General features: G+C 47.3%; 1 protein-coding gene across 1 annotated transcript; it reads left to right on the top strand.

Moving 5' to 3' along the window:
* The first annotated feature begins 4,542 nt into the window (after positions 1–4,542).
* UBE2Z (ubiquitin conjugating enzyme E2 Z) lies at positions 4,543–17,523 on the top strand. Its single transcript, XM_007465094.1, has 7 exons — positions 4,543–4,856; positions 6,849–6,921; positions 8,824–9,011; positions 11,341–11,452; positions 14,386–14,498; positions 15,286–15,376; positions 17,353–17,523. The coding sequence occupies exons 1-7, from the start codon at positions 4,543–4,545 to the stop codon at positions 17,521–17,523; spliced, it is 1,062 nt and encodes a 353-aa protein (XP_007465156.1).
* The last annotated feature ends 1,161 nt before the right edge of the window (positions 17,524–18,684 follow it).

Here is an 18,684-nt window from a genome sequence, read left to right as displayed (position 1 = left end):
CCAAGCGGGAAAGCGCCCCCAAAAAACAAAAAAAAAAAAAAAAAAAAAAAATGACTAATAATATTAATAATATGCCTGGGGGTGTTAAGGCTTGGCAGAGAAAGTAGTATTACAGCCAGGCTTGAAGGAAAGAATAATAAGAGTTAATAATTATTGGGACTTCCCTGGTGGTGCAGTGGTTAAGAATCCACCTGCCAACGCAGGGAACACAGATTTGATCCCTGGTCCAGGAGGATCCCACATGCCTCGAAGCAACTAAGCCCATGTGCCACAACTAATGAGCCCGTGTCCCACAACTACTGAGGCCTGCACACCTAGAACCCATGCTCCACAACAAGAGGAGCCATCGCAATGAGAAGCCTGAGCACCGCAACAAAGAGTAGCTCCCACTCAACACAACTAGAGAAAGACCGTGCACAGCAACAAAGACCCAATGCAACCAAAAATAAATAATTTTTTTTAAAGTTAATAATTATTGAACACAGGACTTCCAGGACTTCCCTGGTGGCACAGTGGTTAAGAATCCACCTGCCAGTGCAGGGGACACAGGTTCAAGCCCTGGTCCAGGAAGATCCCACATGCCACGGAGCAACTAAGCCCATGTGCCACAACTACTGAGCCCACACACCCAGAGCCCATGCTCCACAACAAGAGAAGCCACCCAATGCAGCCAAAATAAATAAGTAAAATTTAAGATAATAATTATTATTATCAAACACTTACTTTGGCCAGGTATTGTGCACATTCATCATCACATTATCTCTTCTTTATAGCTACTATTATTTTATCAATATTACTGATGAAGAATAGAAGCTTAGAGACTTTAAATAACTAGGATTTTCCCTAATAAAGGGAAAGCGTATTCCAGGTAGAGAAAATATGAGCACAGGCCCAGAGGAGAGAAGGCACATGGGCAAGTGAGGTGCCAATTATTTGGACAGTGCTTACCACTTTGCAAAACACTTCTAAAAATGCCACACTTAATCCTCAGAAAAACCCTGAGAGGTAGTAATTATCACCATTCTATGGATGCAGAAATAGGCTCAAAGAGGATATTTGCAGAGTGGTACATATCAAAGGTTGAACCTCTTTTTTCTGGATCTGAGGCAAGTGTTTTTCTGTTCATTGTCTCATCTCTAATGGACCTTGTACCTGAAAACAATGGTCCAATAATAAGTAAGGGACCCATTGAGGAGTCCTCTCACCCAATGGGTCCCCTATGGGCCTCTGCAGTCTGTAGCCGTGGAGAAGCTATGGAGTAGTGTTTTTCTTTGTGTGAGGTTACCCAATGACTTTTGACCATCTTACTAAGTAAGTAATACCCAAGAAAAATTCTAGAATCCTTAAAAAATGAATGAAATATATCGTTTGAATAGGCAATAGATGTACAGCACAACATTTAAAAGGTACAAGTGTGTTTGTGTGTGTGTATGTAAGAGTCCAAAGAACGGGGAGCAGGGGGGAGTAGGGGGGAGTAGGGGGTGGAAGCAACAGGTACCAAAGGACCGTAATTAGTACAAGGTACAATGTGATAAGTGTGGGAGAGAGTTCCAAGCTGTGACAGTATCACATAGTGGTCAGAACCTTTTTTCTGGAGACAGATTTGGCTTGCTCTCACTGTGACCCATGGAAATGACTGAACCTCTGTAAGCCTCTCTTTTTCCATCTATCAGAATGAACTAATAATAGTACTTACTTCATAGGTTTGTTGAAAGGAATAAATAAGACATACAAAGCACCTGGCACGGGACTTGCCTGGTGGTGTAGTGGTTAAGTGGTTAAGAATCCACCTGCCAGGGACTTCCCTGGTGGCACAGTGGTTGGAAATCTGCCTGCCAGTGCAGGGGACACGGGTTCGAGCCCTGGTCCAGGAGGATTCCATATGCCGCGGACCAGCTAGGCCCTTGCACCACAACTACTGAAGCCCACGCGCTCTAGGGCCCGCGTGCTGCAACTACTGAGCCCGCGTGCTGCAACTGCTGAAGCCCACGCACCTAGAGCCCGTGCTCCGCAACAAGAGAAGTCACTGTAATGAGAAGCCCGCGCACCGCAATAAAGAGTGGCCCCTGCTGGCCACAACTAGAGAAAGTTTGTGCACAGCAACGAAGACCCAGCACAGCCAAAAATAATTTTAAAAATAAGATAAAATTTTAAAAATAATAATAAAAAAAGAATCCGCCTGCCAATGCAGGGGACACGGGTTCAAGCCCTGGTCTGGGAAGATCCACATGCCGCGGAGCAACTAAGCCGATGCGCCACAACTACTGAGCCTGCGCTGTAGAGTCTGTGAGCCACAACTACTGAGCCTGTGTACCACAACTACTGAAGGCCGTGCGCCTAGAGCCCGTACTCCGCAACAAGAGAAGCCACCACAATGAGACGCCCACGCACAGCAACGAAGACCCAACGTAGCCAAAAATTAAAAAAAAAAAAAAAAAAAAGTGCATCTGAGGGTTTCCCTGGTGGCGCAGCAGTTGAGAGTCCGCCTGCCGATGCAGGGGACACGGGTTCATGCCCCGGTCTGGGAAGATCCCACATGCCGCAGAGCAGCTGGGCCTGTGAGCCATGGCTGCTGAGCCTGCATGTCCGGAGCCTGTTGCTCCGCAACGGGAGAGGCCACAACAGTGAGAGGCCCGCATACCGCAAAAAAAAAAAAAAAAAAATCCATTTGTGTTAAAAAAAAAAAAAAGCGCTTGGCACCTATTAGGCACTCAATAAATGTTACCTAAAAATCCAGTATTTTAGCTCTCAATAAATGCTGGCTATTATCACTCAACTCCACAGTCCCTGGCTGGAAAATTCACAACGCTGTGAAAACAGGACTTCTTTTTTAAGAAACAAATTTGGCGGCAAAACGTAATCTAAAGTGAGGCTAGGGGCTTCCCTGGTGTCTCAGTGGTTGGGAATCCGCCTGCCAATGCAGGGGACACGGGTTCGAGCCTTGTTCCAGGAAGATCCCACATACTGCGGAGCAAATAAGCCCGTGAGCCACAACTACTGAGCGTGCGCTCTAGAGCCCACGTGCCACAACTACTGAAGCCCGTGCGCCTAGAGCCTGCACTCGGCAACAAGAGAAGCCACCGCAATGAGAAGCCCGCGCACCGCAACGAAGAGTGGCCCCCGCTCGCTGCAACTAGACAAAGCCCGCGAGCAGCGGCGAAGACCCAATGCAGCCAAAAATAAAAATAAATAAATAGATACAACATTAAAGAAATAAAAAAAAAATTTTAATACAAAATAAAGTGAGGCTATTCGTCTGGTTTTGTATGAATATTCATAAGTGTACCCAAATTAATATGAATATTCATATGCTTTGCTACAGAAGTATCAGTATGTTTGGTTACTGAGTGCTGCCCAAGGTCTTGCTGGGAGTATGATCCTGTGATCCTGTACTCTTTTTTTTTTTTTTTTTTTTTTTTTGGGTTTGGGGGGGTGGCCTCTCCCGTTGCAGAGCACAGGCTCCGGACGCGCAGGCTCAGCGGCCGTGGCTCACGGGCCCAACCGCTCCGCGGCATGTGGGATCTTCCCGGACCGGGGCACGAACCCGCGTCTCCTACATCGGCAGGCGGACTCTCAACCACTGCGCCACCAGGGAAGCCCGATTCTGTACTCTTGATAGGGAGAAAAGGGAAAGCTTTTTTTTTGGATGGCTTGTTTTTGTTTTTTTGATGGCTTGTATTTTTTCAGCTTAATCTCAGTAAAGTCCTGAGGAATCCTCCCAGGATTTAAACTCACAGCCCCTTGATTCCTGCATATTCAAGGCCTTGTGGAAAGAAATGTTGAGCTTGGAGTCAGGAGGCCTGATTTTCTTCTTTTCACCAAGCTTCTCTAGGTTTGTTTTATTATCCCTATGGCAACGCCTAGCAAAAGTGCCTGGCATTTAGCAAGCCCTTCATAAATATATATCGAATAAACTCTAAAACGAGGTAGTTTTTCACTCGTAGTTCCTGATTCCTTCCTTCCTTCCTCTTGGTCCTGTGGCAGGCAGGGGGCAATGGCAGCCTGCCCTCCGTGGGTGAGGGTGCAGGAAGGATAAATCACAGAGACTTTAGGACAGGAAGGGCCCTAAGCGAGTCAACTCCTCTACTCAGCACCTCCCCACATGGAAGCTGGATCCCCAGTCCTACCCCTTGGGCACGTCTGAGGGTCGCTTTCCTAGATGTGGTAAATGGTCCTCCTCTCCTCCCCTTTCAACACTTGAAACTAAAATATTCCTTGGAATTGGATCCTCAACTGCATCTAGGAGTCCGGACCCGCCTCAGAACTTCCTCCCGCAAAGCGCGGGACCCGCGCAGGCCCAGTACCCTCGCTTGGCCGGCGAGCTCCGACCCCCGCCCGCCGTGGAGGACTGTGGGTGGACGCTCTTGCAGAGCGCCTCTCGCTGGTCGGGGCGGGGGTGGGCGGAGCCAATACCGCCCAGGCCGGGGAAGCGGAGGGTGGGGACACTCTGGCCCCGCTCTCGGTGGTGCGGGGAGCGGGAGGGAGCAGCGGCCGCTCTGGTCGGCGGACGTGCTGCCGAGCAGTCCCGGAAGCGAAGGAGCGATGGCGGAGAGTCCGACTGAGGAGGCGGCGACGGCAGGCGCCGGGGCGGCGGGCCCCGGAGCGAGCGGCGTCGCCGGTGTTGTTGGCGTTAGCGGCAGCGGCGGGTTCGGGCCGCCTTTCCTGCCGGATGTGTGGGCGGCGGCGGCGGCAGCGGGCGGGGCCGGGGGGCCAGGGAGCGGCCTGGCTCCGCTGCCCGGGCTCCCGCCCTCGGCCGCTGCCCACGGGGCCGCGCTGCTTAGCCACTGGGACCCCACACTCAGCTCCGACTGGGACGGCGAGCGAACCGCGCCGCAGTGTCTACTCCGGATCAAGCGGTGAGCCGGGGTTTTTCCTCCCCCAGCCCCGAGCTCCGGGGCTCGACCTTCCCCGCCGCCCCCACCCTGTCCCAGTACCACCCCCACTGCCCTCGCGGTGGCCCAGCTCCCAAGCCCACGTCTTGCCAGCCCGGAGCGTCGGGATCCAAGTCCCCTTTCCCCCCGCCCCCAGCCCCACACGCACCAAGCCCCTCCTCGCGTATCCAGGTCCGACCCCGCCCCTCGGTAACCTCCCTTGAGCCCTCTGTCTCCAGTTCGGACACCCTCCCCCACACCTCCCGACCTCCCGCCCGAAACCCGACCCTTCGGCGCTTCAGTAACACCCCCTCCCGCCCTCCGCACCGCCCCTCTCCCCGCTTCTCCACCCCAGCCCTGTTAGATGCAGCCCGGAGGCCCCACCCAGCGGTCCCCTGCGTCGTCTCCTCCCGAGCCCCATTTGTAAGACACACACACAGCTTGCTTTGCCCGGCCTGAGACGTCAGGCCATCCTGGCTTTATTCCCGGCCTCCTCAACCCCCTCCACAGAGTCCCCTCCCCAAGTCTAGGTCGCTTCCCACGCATGCCCGCAGCCTTCTCTTGAACCACTTTTCCAGAACCCCAAAGCTCTCTACTCTCACACCTGTTCCAGGAACTCAAGCTTCCATCCCCCCGCTGCCCTCCCACCCAGTCTCACATTGGCTTGTGATATCCCACTCAAGACTTTCTTTTCTGTATTCTTTCCTCTGAGTCATGTGATTTACTTTCTGAAGCAAATGTACCCAATTGAAATATAGGAACAAAGGCCCAAGTCCCTTCTGTGCTTATTTCTTGGGTGACTGGTCTCAGATCATATCATTTAATAGATAATGTTTTTGTGAAATTGCTTAGCATAGTACCTATCACATAGGAAAAGGGAATGCTTTTTAGCTGCTATTAATCCTGAAACCTGTTTGCTGATAGCCAGACTCTCTTTCCCCATGCCACCATCACAGTCATCCTCATCTAGGTAATCACATTCCCCACATTCCAAGTTCTTTCAGATGTTTTCTACCTACTTTCAAGGTTGTACTAAAAATTAAACAGCATACTGTGTGTAAAGTACCTGGCCCAGTGCCTGACACAGTTTGCCAACTCCATCAAGGTTGCCACCTCTAACTTAAGATACCCAGCACTCCTCAACTCTTGTACTCCTTCAGCCATTTCAGTCTTCCAATCGTAACATATCTCTGAGTTCTGCCAATACTTCTTTTTCTCCACTCTGTCGCTTGTTTGCACTTTTTTATGTCCCTCAGTACTGTAGCAAGTCCTTAGATTTCCCACCTATAGGCCCTTGCTCACAACTGATCCATTCTAGTTTATGAGCTATGACCTAGAAGGCCTCTCATCTTCTATAGTAATGACTTCATGTCACCCTCCACCTGTGAGATTCTCAGCAATTTCAGAGGGTCCCCATCCCAACCTGAAGAGGTCTGTACACTATTAGTCTCCTGGGCAAGAAGGCCATTATTGCTCCCTGCTAGCTCACTTGCTTCACATAATCCCCGTGCTAACAACGGTCCACTGTGTGGTTTATGGAATTAGTTTTTTAGTGGAGTTGATTATGCCTTCCCAGTTACCGAGAAATCTTCATTTAGCATTCAGCCGTAGTACCTGGGAATCTCGGAGGTGGGGAGTGAATGAAGTGCCATGTGGGAGGAAATGAGAGTAAATGGGATGTGGCTTTTCCAGGGTGACATTGGATACCATTGGGATCTCTGATTTTTTTTTCCCCCTCTCCCTTCCCTCCCCCTGAGGAAACAATGCCCCTTTGATGATAATTTGCTCTCTGCTTGCCTGACAAATACTCAGCTGAGATTTCTCAGCCAACAAGACGGTGCAAACATTTGTGGTTCCAAGCACCACTTTCTCGGAACCCTGGCCTCACTGAGGTGGTAACAACTGTCCTGCTCAAGGGATTCCCCTTTTTTCTCCTCTCCCTCACTCCCTCCCCCACTTCCTCTTGGTGTTATACAGGGATATCATGTCCATTTATAAGGAGCCTCCTCCAGGAATGTTCGTTGTACCTGATACTGTTGACATGACTAAGGTATGTACCTTGGTGGGGTTTGGGGGTTATTGGGAAATTGGGCCCATAAAGTTGAAAGAGCCTAAAAGAGATTATCCAGCTCACATCTCTGATTACACAGATGAATAAATCAAAACCCCAAGAGAGTAAGTGGCTTGCCCAAGGTCACACAGTGAGGTGGAGCGGAGCCTTGAACAGGTATCTGTTTTGGGGTGCCAAAAGGTCCTGGTTGGCTTGGAAAAGCCCAGTTTATGCCTGTTGTCCAAGCTTAATTATTAATAGAGCACTCTTTACCTCTCAAAAATGCTCCAGTTTGGATGATAAATTATATGGTCACCCTATTGTACTAGCCAACTCTTCCCCCATCCTGCCACTCTTGACCTTTAAGTGTGGTGCTGTAAGTCAGATGCCAAGAAGGTTGGGGATGGGACAAGGTTGAGTGAACAGTGTTTGTAGTTACAGGGCCTTGTTTAGGCTCCTGTCCTTACTGATTGCTTTTGAATATCCTTTCCACCCCAAAGACCGTTCCTCTCTTGTCCACACACAGACACAAGAGAAAGCTTAAATTCCTCTGGCATAGATACCTAGACTTCTCTGTCATTGATTGCTCTACCCTGAGAAGTGAATTTTTACTTAAACTGATATCGGGAAGAAATCAGATTACCTAAATCTAGTGTTGTTTAAATGAAAACTCCTTGTAGTGTCAAATTTCTTATAGTAAAAATTCAGATTTGGTATTACTTGTGTGTCTGTTTTGTTTTGAATAGGTTTCCCTTTAAATTGATTTTTTTCTTTTTATGTGGTTGGAAATGTTTTTCCTGGGACATCTTGTTCTTAGTCAAGTATTAGTGTTAATATGCTAGTCCCTGGGGTCCCAGAATTGATGTCATGTTGATATCATTTGAGCTTGCTATTCCAAATGACTGAAGGCTAAAAGATAACATAGGATGCCACCAGGGCAAGGTGGGGACTATAGACAGAGACACTGGATTGCAGTACCTTTTTCCTCTTGCTGTTTAAATTCTGAGCAGACTTAAGTGCCTAGGAGCCTTATGTAGATGAAGAAATATAACTGAGTCAGTTAGGTTTTCTTCCCTTCAACAAGGGAAGTCTTGTTCAATAAATCACAGCTGGAGGAAGAGAACTTAGCATTTTGTTTCAAGTGCTGCTGATTTTTTTATATTATTATTAACCTACAGTGTTGGGAAAGTTCTGGGGATAGTCTATGGCTCCGAGTGGACCCTGAGTTTCCCCATTTTTCTTTGTATCTTTCACACAGCCGGATGCTACCTGAGCCACATCCTCCACAGTAGGTTTGATCCTCTGCGGAGGAGACAGATACCGTAGGCCTCCATCACAACCCTCAGCTCTGCCCTGTGACTGGCACTGGTGCTGTGGCCTCCAATCCCTTTCTTCTTTTCCATTCATCTCCGCCCCTTTGTGCCACATAAATGGAGGGTGGAGTTGCATCGTACGCATGTTTAACCTAGGCAAATCCAAAAATTTCTTAAAATTAAGCATGCTAGGACAGTGTTTTACAGATGTATATTATGTTTTGCACGTTGGTGTTCTATCCATTTGTTATATAAAATACTGATCAGGGAAGTCCGAACAAAAAACGTGCTTTAAGGGAGTTTTAAGGGACACTCAGGGGTGATTTTGGCTAGATTCAATTTTCACCTTGGGCTCTAACTTTAGAATGTAACCCCTGAGTAAGATGCCACTACACTGTAATGGGGTTTCTTAAAATTTCAAAAATATTTGTTAGTGTGAGTGAGCACAGGCTATTCATTTTTCATGGTGAGGATATGGAATATGGATGCAGATGAAGGTCCTGCTTCTGGCATGGGTAGCAAGTGGAAGCCAGGAGGGTTTGGGATGGGACATCACCTCACAATTTTGAGATGGGGTTTTATTTTGCAGATTCATGCATTGATCACAGGCCCATTTGACACTCCTTATGAAGGGGGTTTCTTCCTGTTCGTGTTTCGGTGTCCGCCCGACTATCCCATCCACCCACCTCGGGTCAAACTGATGACAACGGGCAATAACACAGTGAGGTTTAACCCCAACTTCTACCGCAATGGGAAAGTCTGCTTGAGTATTCTAGGGTAAGAGGAGACTTCTAAGTGGCCAAGTTGGTTGTTAGCAAATATTACTCTAGGCCAGCCTTCATCAACCAGGGTTTCTCATCTGAATCACAGGACACAGAAAATGATTGGAGTGACTGTTTCCTCAATTCTCCCCCGGATGGTACTTGATTACTGTCATTCTAGATGCAGAAAAAGAAGTTAATTCATGACGTACAATGGATGCCTTAGTGAAGTGGTTCACCCCGAGCAGCAGTAGCATCTGGGAATTTATAGCCGTGTAGAGTCTGGGCCCCCACCCTAGAATTATTACATCAAGAATTCTGGGGGTAGGGCCAGCAGTCTGTGTCTTACAGGGTCTCCAGGTGATTCTGGTGCAAACTGTTGGAGAACCACTCCCTTAGGGCATCAGGGCTTAATTCTCTCCTGAGCAGGTTGAGAAAGGCTGCAGATCCTGTGCCATTCAAGGCTGTAAATGTCTTATTTCTGAGTCTCTCGTGAGTGGCTTTGGAGGCAGTGGTGGTGATGATGATGATTATGTTTTAGCAACTGAATGAAAAATGTCTGAGGTTGGAAGTCACATCAGATATGAAACACAGATGTTTCAAGTACATTTTTGTTTCTGGGTGCTACCAAGATTTTGCTTCATGCAGTTCTCATCCATTCCCTTTTAATCTCCTTCGGGAGTTAAAAATTCGGAATGGAAATATCTTCTAGCATATTCTGGATTGGTCTTTTAGTGTGGTCTGAATTTCCCCGGGGCATAGAACAAGTAGAAGTTGAAGTTAAGCAAGCTGCCCAGACCGGTGACACTGTTCTCTTTCTTCCGGCCCAATCCAATATGTTTTTAGGTTTGTGCAGGGAAAAGGCAGCTGAAACAAACTTCTCCCTCTGCCCAGTTCTCTCAGATCGAAGAATACGTTCTGTGATTGCCGCAGTGAGAAGGTCCTTTGAAGGAGGTTGTCCTTAAAGAAGTCCTTTATCTCGTTAGGGTATAGAATTATCTGTGCTGGAAGGATAGTGGTATATATAAACCACAGTGGTAAGGAAACTTAGTTGTTGTTTCTGTATGAAAGTTGTTCTTGAAAGTGTTTTTGTATTAGGTTTTCCTTCATTAGGCCAATACAAAACTATTTCGAGCAAACATCAGTTCACGGTAGAAACGGGATGTAAGATGGTGGGGTAAAAGTGGCAGAAGTATTGGGTGCAAAAGGAGAAGCTACTCTGAATTTGAAAATTTGCCGTCAAGAATCAGAGTAGAAAATTCCCATGCGTACTTAGTTGACTATTCACTTTAACAGCTGCATTCCTTTCCTCCCTACCTAGAAAAAAATACTGGGCTGGCTTACAAAAGAAATTGAATGAGTTTACCCTGTTGACTTCAATCCCCGAATACTAGATGCTTCAGAGAGCACAAGGTCTAGGGTTCCTGGGGGTCCGAAGCTGACAAGAGAGGTTGAGAGGCACTGAAGAGCGAGCTCTGAGGAAGTTACTGTTCCCCATTACTTACTGGCCTTCCCTCAAGGCCAGCAGGGAAAGGGAAGTGGCGAGTTAACTTGAACAAGCCAGTCCTGGTTCAGGTTGTGTTCAGCTTCCAGCTCAGGTGCCATCTCTTCAATTAATTGAGTTAAAAATAAATGTCCTTAATGTCCAAGCTTCCCTCCTTCTCCCAACATTCCATCAGGCATATGAAAGAGGAGCAATTTTGGTGTTTCTCTGTTGTTGAAGATGTTGTTCATGTATTATTTTCAAACCCTCCACACTCTAGAAGTGCCCCTTATGCCCTTTCTGTCCTTTGGCAGAGTTCTGTAGTTTTCAGAGGATTTGACACTCTTTGGGGGTTTGATAGAGAGCTGGATCCCCGATCATCAACCCCACCACATGGCCTCTAACCAGGGAGCTTCAGTCCCTTCTCTGCCTCTGTGCTCAACTTCTCTCTCCTCTCTGACTCCATCACCACCCATAAATAAATAAGCTCTTTAAGATCCATAGAGGTTGACATTTAGATTGCCTTCGGAGCTGTTTTCTTACCTTATTTCTCATTTTGATGAAGGGAACCTTCCCTGGCTACTGTTTTCTCCTAGCCCAAAGAAAATCCCTTCAAAGTTACTTTGCTTGCTTTGCCCTCTTTTGTGACACTTGATAAGAGGATTAGGCAGTTGAGTGATTTCTGGTGAATGAGGGTGAGATGGAGGCTGGGAAATTCCAGAGTATTAATAGTGAAAGAGAAAGTGAGTCACTTATGATGGTCCTGCCAGGCCCCGGGGTACTCGTACACTGGTCTTTCTGTACGGCCTTTCCCGTCTCTCTCTGCCTCACCCTCTTCCCTTCCCTCTCATGTGTTTTGCAGTACGTGGACTGGCCCTGCCTGGAGCCCAGCGCAGAGCATCTCTTCCGTGCTCATCTCCATTCAGTCCCTGATGACTGAGAACCCTTATCACAATGAACCTGGCTTTGAGCAGGTAAGGCCAGGTGGGCCCAGCTTTGGGGTGTAGAATATTGGGTTTTAAGAGATCTGAAAGATCTACTTGAGGGTTTTTGTTTTGTTTTTGACCTGGCTCAGCCCCATGTATTAAACTCGTCGCTGTGGGAGAAAAAAGGAGCTGGCATGTGTGTGCCTTAATAATGAATTTTTTTCCCTATTAAATTACAATAACATTGTCAAGTTATTTCCATTTGACTTGGATTAAAGTCAGTGGAGTCATTTGGAAATTGATTTTGCGTCTGTTTGGGGCTCTTGGAGCCAGTGTGTTCTTCTGTGTGCCTCCATTCCGTTCCCCAGTATCCCTTTAAGGTGCTCCCTAGTGGCTGCCGCTGAGCCAGACTTTCTTTTGGAGTTCCGAAGTACTGTCACCTGCAGAGCCACAGGAGCAGCTCATGGGCTGCAGCAGGGATGTTTAGCCAGTGCCGCCAAACAGAAGGTGGAGAAAACTCACAATTTCCAAGGTGTACTATATGCTGGCCACTTCCAAACTTTTATATGTAACTTCTCATTTAATCCTCATACTAACTCTGCAAGATAAATGTTATCCCCATTTTCAGCTGAGGTAATGGCGACTCGGAGAGGTTAGTTAACTTTCACAAGGACACACAGATCAGGATGTAGTCCCAGGAGCCCAAAGTCTTCCATTGTTTCAAAGCCCCTTCCAGATTACTCATGAGCACAGGAAAAGAGTTCCAGTGATATTATCAAAAGATATAATAATTCAGTTTAAATGATTAAAACGGCTTAATTCGTTTTGAAACTATTTGAGATAACACTAACATTGGTGATTCTTCTGTAGTCCTAAACAAAGGGAAATACCCTTTAAGAATGAACAGAAATTATTCCCTAAGCCATCCTTTCAAACAAATAGTGAATGTGATTTCAGGAGTAGGTGGAAATGGAAACGGACCTCATTGGCTAACCAAGGAGCTGATTTTTACGTCTTGTTTGGAAATTCAAGAGATGGGACTTTTATTCTTAAAACTACCAAACATTCTTGGTTCACAGAACCTTGTCTTGGTAGTTTTTTTCACAGTTCCCCAGGCAGAAAGAAATGCCACACTGTTCCATTTGTTAAGTAGTTAGGTCCAAACAACTTACTTCCTTCTCAGGTGACTACACTGACTTAATAGGATGTGTACACCTGTTCAGTGCCACACAACTTTTAAAATCTTGGAATCAGATCAGAGCCACCACCCTCATTTCTGTTCCCTCCTGTTTTCATATGCTACTTGCTATTTATTAAGTAGTGACTAAAAATCCAGATTTGTGAAAACAGTATGTCATCAAAAGGAATGTAATACACTTCAACATTAAAACTGAACTACCTAGGGCTTCCCTGGTGGCACAGTGATTGGGAATCCGCCTGCCGGTGCGGGTGACGCGGGTTCATGCCCCGGTCCGGGAGGATCCCGCATGCCGCAGAGCGGCTGGGCCTGTGAGCCATGGCCGCTGAGCCTGCGCGTTCGGAGCCTGTGCTCCGCAACGGGAGAGGCCACAGCAGTGAGAGGCCCACGTACCATCAAAAAAAAAAATAAAAATACTGAACTACCTATCTCAAGGTAGTAGTTTGCATGGAGTTTCACAGGTGTTGAATACTGTGGTTTTCCTCAAAAAGTTTACAGTATCCCACAGTGCCCTTGTGATTTCGCTGTGGTGCACATTGGGAACCGTGGTGGTAGGCTGAAGGCATGTGTGTATTTCCTGTTCATTACATGTTTTGATCAGAGCCAAGGCTCTGATTGACTAGAGTTGGTGATGGGAGGGGGGAACAAGGGAAGAGTTAAAGTGTGGAACGCCATGCTCCCGTCTGTTCACGCCCACATGTTCCTGTCAGCTCTCCAGACCAGGTTCAGAGTTTTTTCTTTTGAAAACTTCAGGTTCTACTTCTGATAGACAATAGTTGAATTCAATAATGGTGGAATCCACAGATGTGTAAAGGAGTTAACCAGGGAGCATCCTGATATCTATAGGTTTTTCAGGCTAAGACTCCTAGCATTTATACCTTTTTGTCCCACCATTATCCTTATACATGGTTATTTCCCACTTAATCCTTCCTGCGAGGCCTTTCATTTCAGGCTTAGGGAAATTTGATGGATGTGGTTTGCTGCTTATAGGTCAAATGACCCATAACAGAGGATGGGTACTGGTATGTGTGGCTAGGGGGGGGTCTAGGGTGAAGGGGGATATCTGGAAGGGTATTACCAACTAGTGCAGAGGTATTTCAATATGAGTGGTAGGCTGAAGGCATGTGTGTATTTCCTGTTCATTACATGTTTTGATCAGAGCCAAGGCTCTGATTGACTAGAGTTGGTGATGGGAGGGGGGAACAAGGGAAGAGTTAAAGTGTGGAACGCCATGCTCCCGTCTGTTCACGCCCACATGTTCCTGTCAGCTCTCCAGACCAGGTTCAGAGTTTTTTCTTTTGAAAACTTCAGGTTCTACTTCTGATAGACAATAGTTGAATTCAATAATGGTGGAATCCACAGATGTGTAAAGGAGTTAACCAGGGAGCATCCTGATATCTATAGGTTTTTCAGGCTAAGACTCCTAGCATTTATACCTTTTTGTCCCACCATTATCCTTATACATGGTTATTTCCCACTTAATCCTTCCTGCGAGGCCTTTCATTTCAGGCTTAGGGAAATTTGATGGATGTGGTTTGCTGCTTATAGGTCAAATGACCCATAACAGAGGATGGGTACTGGTATGTGTGGCGGGGGGGGGCGGGGGTGAGTAGTCTCAAGGACTTAGTTGCTCTTCATGGATCTGACTTATAGTGGGAAAGGTATCCTCTTAGTTCATTTGCTTGGGTCACGTACCCCATACTAATCCTAAAATCTCTTCCCATTGGCTTTTCTTTTTACCTAAATTTTGTACTTGGATACTGTGGTGTCTGTCACATTATAGGAGAGACATCCAGGAGACAGCAAAAATTACAATGAATGTATTCGGCATGAGACCATCAGAGTGGCGGTCTGTGACATGATGGAAGGAAAGTGTCCCTGCCCTGAACCCCTACGGTATGTGTGAAGAGAGCCCACTTGGTACTTGGTATTCCTTTTGGATATTTAGCTTGTTTGTACATTTGAGAACCTTTGCAGTAAAGTCCAGTGTTGGGCACCAGAGAAAGAGAAAAAGGAAAGATGTGGTTCATGCTTTTAAAGAGCAAGTGACCGAGGGGTTACCCAAAAGGAAGTTCAGAGAGCTTTTTGGTTCCTGGAGAGTGCCGAGCCTGATGGGAAAGACATAGTCCATGCCTTCAGGGAGCCCCTGTTTGACTAAAGACACTTAACTGTTGTACAGCCAAATGAGGTGTAGAGTACTTCATAATAAACCCATTTCTTAGGGTTCAAGTTTATTTCTAGGTGTTAAAAACTAGATGAGCAAAGAGCTAATGAAACAAACTTTTCTAGGAAATGGGGGGGCAGCGGTTTTTTCTTTCTTTTTTCTTAATTGACGTATAGTTGATTACAGTGTTTCAGGTGTATCTAGGAGAATTTTGAGTAAGGTTTGGGATTAGGGATGGCCTGTGGAAAACGAATGAGAATGAGCAAGTCATGAGTTGAAGTTGGAGTTCAAATGATCAGTATTAACAGTCGCTCTCATTTTATAATCCTTAGGGTATAAGGGAAATCAACCATGTGCAGTCAGCTGTTTCTTTTTCCATTTTCCATTGAAAGATCTTTGTAGGAAACCAAATCTGGTCTTGGGAACTCTAGCTGCTGAATTTGGCATTAAGGTTAGATGGTGAAGGGGTGGTGCCTTCCCCTCTTGTTCCTAAGTGAAGCTTCTCTGCTTGTTTTCCAGAGGGGTGATGGAGAAGTCCTTCCTGGAGTATTATGACTTCTATGAGGTGGCCTGCAAAGATCGTCTGCACCTTCAAGGCCAGACTATGCAGGTAACAGAGCCCCTGCTGCTGACTCCAGAGACCGTACAACAGACCATGTAAACCCCCCTCACAAGGGTGACATCCGCATCTCTCATAAGAGTTCAGAGCCAAAAGGAACCTGGTGCATTGAGTAGCTGAGGCCCAGAGAGAGACTGAAGTCATATGGAGTTGGTTCTAGGTTCCTGGCATAAAGTAGGTACTCGAGAGTAGAATCTGAATCATCCTGCTTTCTAGCCTGGAACTCCTTCCCTTCTTGGTCAGTAGTCTTTTCAAACCAAGAACATTCAGCCCTCTCAGAACTTAGGGATTATGAGAGTCATCTGTTGGAATTCCATCCCTAGCTCAGGGGGGTGCTAAGAGAAGGAATGCTTAGGGAAACATTGGATGTGCAATTATTGTTGAAAGAACCTCATACAAGGATGGTAACCAGTTGTTCATTCTCTGCCTCTACTGGGGAAATGTGCTTCTGCTTCTAATAAGAATGCAGAATTTAGACTTGCTTAAAAGAAGAGGTTCTTATTAAACCGAATTGTAAATAGGATCCAATATAAGCGACTGGTTGAGAATCTTCCTGTCCTGAAGGGCCAGTCCTGTGTCTCTTGGATCATTTACTTGCTTAGAAAAGTGGTGACTTGGGTAAGTGGCTAAAGCCTCTTCAGGTTCTTTCCACTTCTTTTTGGTCTGTGTTCCCACCCACCCAGCACCACCAGCAGTGGGAGTAACTGTTTTGTTTCCTCAGGTGCTGCTCAGAGATGGTAGCTTCCCTATCCTCCCCTCAAGGACTTCCCTCCTACGTGCCGCATTTAAACTCAAAGGGCAGGACCAGCTCAAGGCTTACTTGTTTCCTGAACCTTTTTTGAGAATATATCGAGGATGATGCATGCTGTAGCTTGTTCCCCATCAGGAATTATCATTGCTGGTATCGAGCAGCATTTCTAATATTCAGTCTGTGAAGGAAAACCAACTCATGACGAGGGAAGGACAGGGAGGAGCAGCATCTGGGGAGGCGGAGAATGGGTCGAAATGGAGCCAGTGAGGAAAGGAGGAAGATTTGGGAAATTGACAGCTCCAGAGTAAGTGTGGAGTTCAGTTTTGAGAGAACGTAACCCTCAAATGTGAAAAGTATGGGCTGTAGTCGCAAGAGACTGACTGACCTCCACTGGCCCTTGATCACGCTGGTGACGTGTGCGCAGAAGCGTGGAAGGAGTTTAGGCGGGAGAAGCAGACATTGTGTGAGAGGGAAAATCATGGACTTTTTTGTAACTGCCAAGGAAAGAGGTCTCCACTTGTTTGAACCCTGGGCAAGCTACTTTGCTGCCGTAATCCTTATTTAGCATTTTAAATTTCTTTTTTTATACCCTTCACCCCACCCATAGTTATTTTTGAGATTTTAAGGACAGTTAACCCTTTTCCACGTAATGTTTGGTTATCTTTGATCTCGAATGACAAGGACTGGAGTGATGCCCAGAAACCTGGACAGGAATGTGATGACTGGCCCGTGGGGAGGAGGGCAGGTGCTTATCCGAAGTCAGAACTCCTTCATTCTAGACCTGCCTGTGATCTCAGAAAAGCAAATTACCCTTTTTGAGTATAGGGAATGAAGGATAATTTTCCCCTTATATAGTTTGTATGAGGTTAGTTGAAAACACCAGCACACTTAATGATTACAGTCCTGGTCTTGAATTTCTCTTCCCTATCTATCTCACCGTTACTGTGTCCCCCTTCTGCACAGTGGCTTGCTTTGGAGGAATGCAAACACATTTTAATGTTGGCCCAAGCCAGACCTATCTGGGGTGGTGAACGTGCTGCGATATTCCTAAACAAAGATGATGTTGTCTGCTGTTGGGAACTCTCTGTGCTATGCCCCCTTCTGTCCCCATGCTCAGAAGTTGAGCGTGTGTTTCACATGGGCCTAAAGCTGCTCTGTCTAGGGTGAGCCACCCAGACTTGAATCTTCCTTCCCGCTTGTCTCCTTTCCCCCACAGGACCCTTTCGGAGAGAAGCGGGGCCACTTTGACTACCAGTCCCTCTTGATGCGCCTGGGACTGATTCGTCAGAAAGTGCTGGAGAGGCTCCATAATGAGAACGCCGAAATGGACTCTGATAGCAGCTCGTCTGGGACAGAGACAGACCTGCACGGGAGCCTGAGGGTTTAGACCCTGCTCCCCTCTCCCCTCCCCCCACTCGAGAGTCCCAGCAAAGTCCCTTCCCCCCACCCCAGGGATGGAGAGGCACTTGTGTATCTCCCTCCAAATGTGACATCATCCCGCAAGATGGCAAGAACCAAGCAAGCTTGGATCCCAGGGTGTGGAAGTGGGGAAGCTGTTCCCGATCTGACCTCCTTGGCTCTCGAGCATCTGGGGCTGTGTTCATCCCATATCAGGGGCCAAGGTACCTATGCAGGAGCACCTAGGGCGAGGGCCTCTGGCAAAAACAAAACAACCAACACACCTCTCCACAGGGCCAGCTCCTTAGGGACAGGTGGAGACAGAAATTGCAATTCCTAGAGGGAGTGTGCCCAAATGATTTATGGGGATATCTGGAAGGGAGCTTGGGGTGGGGGGCTGTCTGTGACACTTAAGCAGTCTGGGTGGTTGTCTGTCTGTCTTCAGTTTTGAAGCAGGGCTTCCCAATGCCCTTTTCCTCCCTGCCTCTTTACCCCCGTTATTTCCCACAGGCCAGCATAATTTTGTTTTTCCTAATTTATAGTCACTGTTCTAGACAGACCAAAGAGAAGGAACAGTGGTGGAGTCTAGGCTGCTGATGAGTAAGCTTTACCTAGCACCTGAGCACCTTTCTCCTCTGCCCCCCATTCCCTCACCCGTTCTAGATTTAAGACAGAAGGTAAATGTGACTGGGCCTGAACCAAGGTCTTGGTAAAGCCTGCACAGGCACCATAAGAAGCTGAAAATGCCGTTTGTTCCCGCAATCACCGATTTGAAAAGTTCCCAATGCAGACAACTGTTGTGTGTTTGGGATTAGAGCCACTACATAGAACAGTCTCTTACAGATTTTTCATAAATACTAGTCACAATGAGGGTATTACTCCTGGGGGTGGGGTACAGGGGGGAGGCTGATGCTAGTCCTATTGTATTTTGTTTGGCTGTCCTTGTGTGTTTTCACCTCAGCCTGTAGTCCCCCTCCTCACTTCAAAGCCCAGGGAGGGGGCTTCCGTGGTGGTGGGGCTTCCGTGGTGGCGCAGTGGTTGAGAGTCCGCCTGCTGATGCAGGGGACACGGGTTCGTGCCCCGGTCCGGGAAGATCCCACATGCCACGGAGCGGCTGGGCCCGTGAGCCATGGCCGTTGAGCCTGCGCGT

This window comes from Lipotes vexillifer, unplaced genomic scaffold (assembly GCF_000442215.2).
Source record: "Lipotes vexillifer unplaced genomic scaffold, Lipotes_vexillifer_v1.1 scaffold591, whole genome shotgun sequence".
NCBI lineage: Eukaryota > Metazoa > Chordata > Mammalia > Artiodactyla > Lipotidae > Lipotes > Lipotes vexillifer.
Note: the sequence above shows the minus strand (reverse complement) of the source record. Positions and strands in the feature narration are given on the sequence as shown.

Coding starts and splice junctions, on each gene's coding strand:
- UBE2Z (XM_007465094.1), top strand. CDS start 4,543: ATGGCGGAGAGTCCGACTGAGGAGGCGGCGACGGCAGGCGCCGGGGCG. Junction 6,922..8,823: donor ATACTGTTGACATGACTAAG/GTATGTACCTTG, acceptor TTTATTTTGCAG/ATTCATGCATTGATCACAGG. Junction 9,012..11,340: donor GTCTGCTTGAGTATTCTAGG/GTAAGAGGAGAC, acceptor TGTGTTTTGCAG/TACGTGGACTGGCCCTGCCT.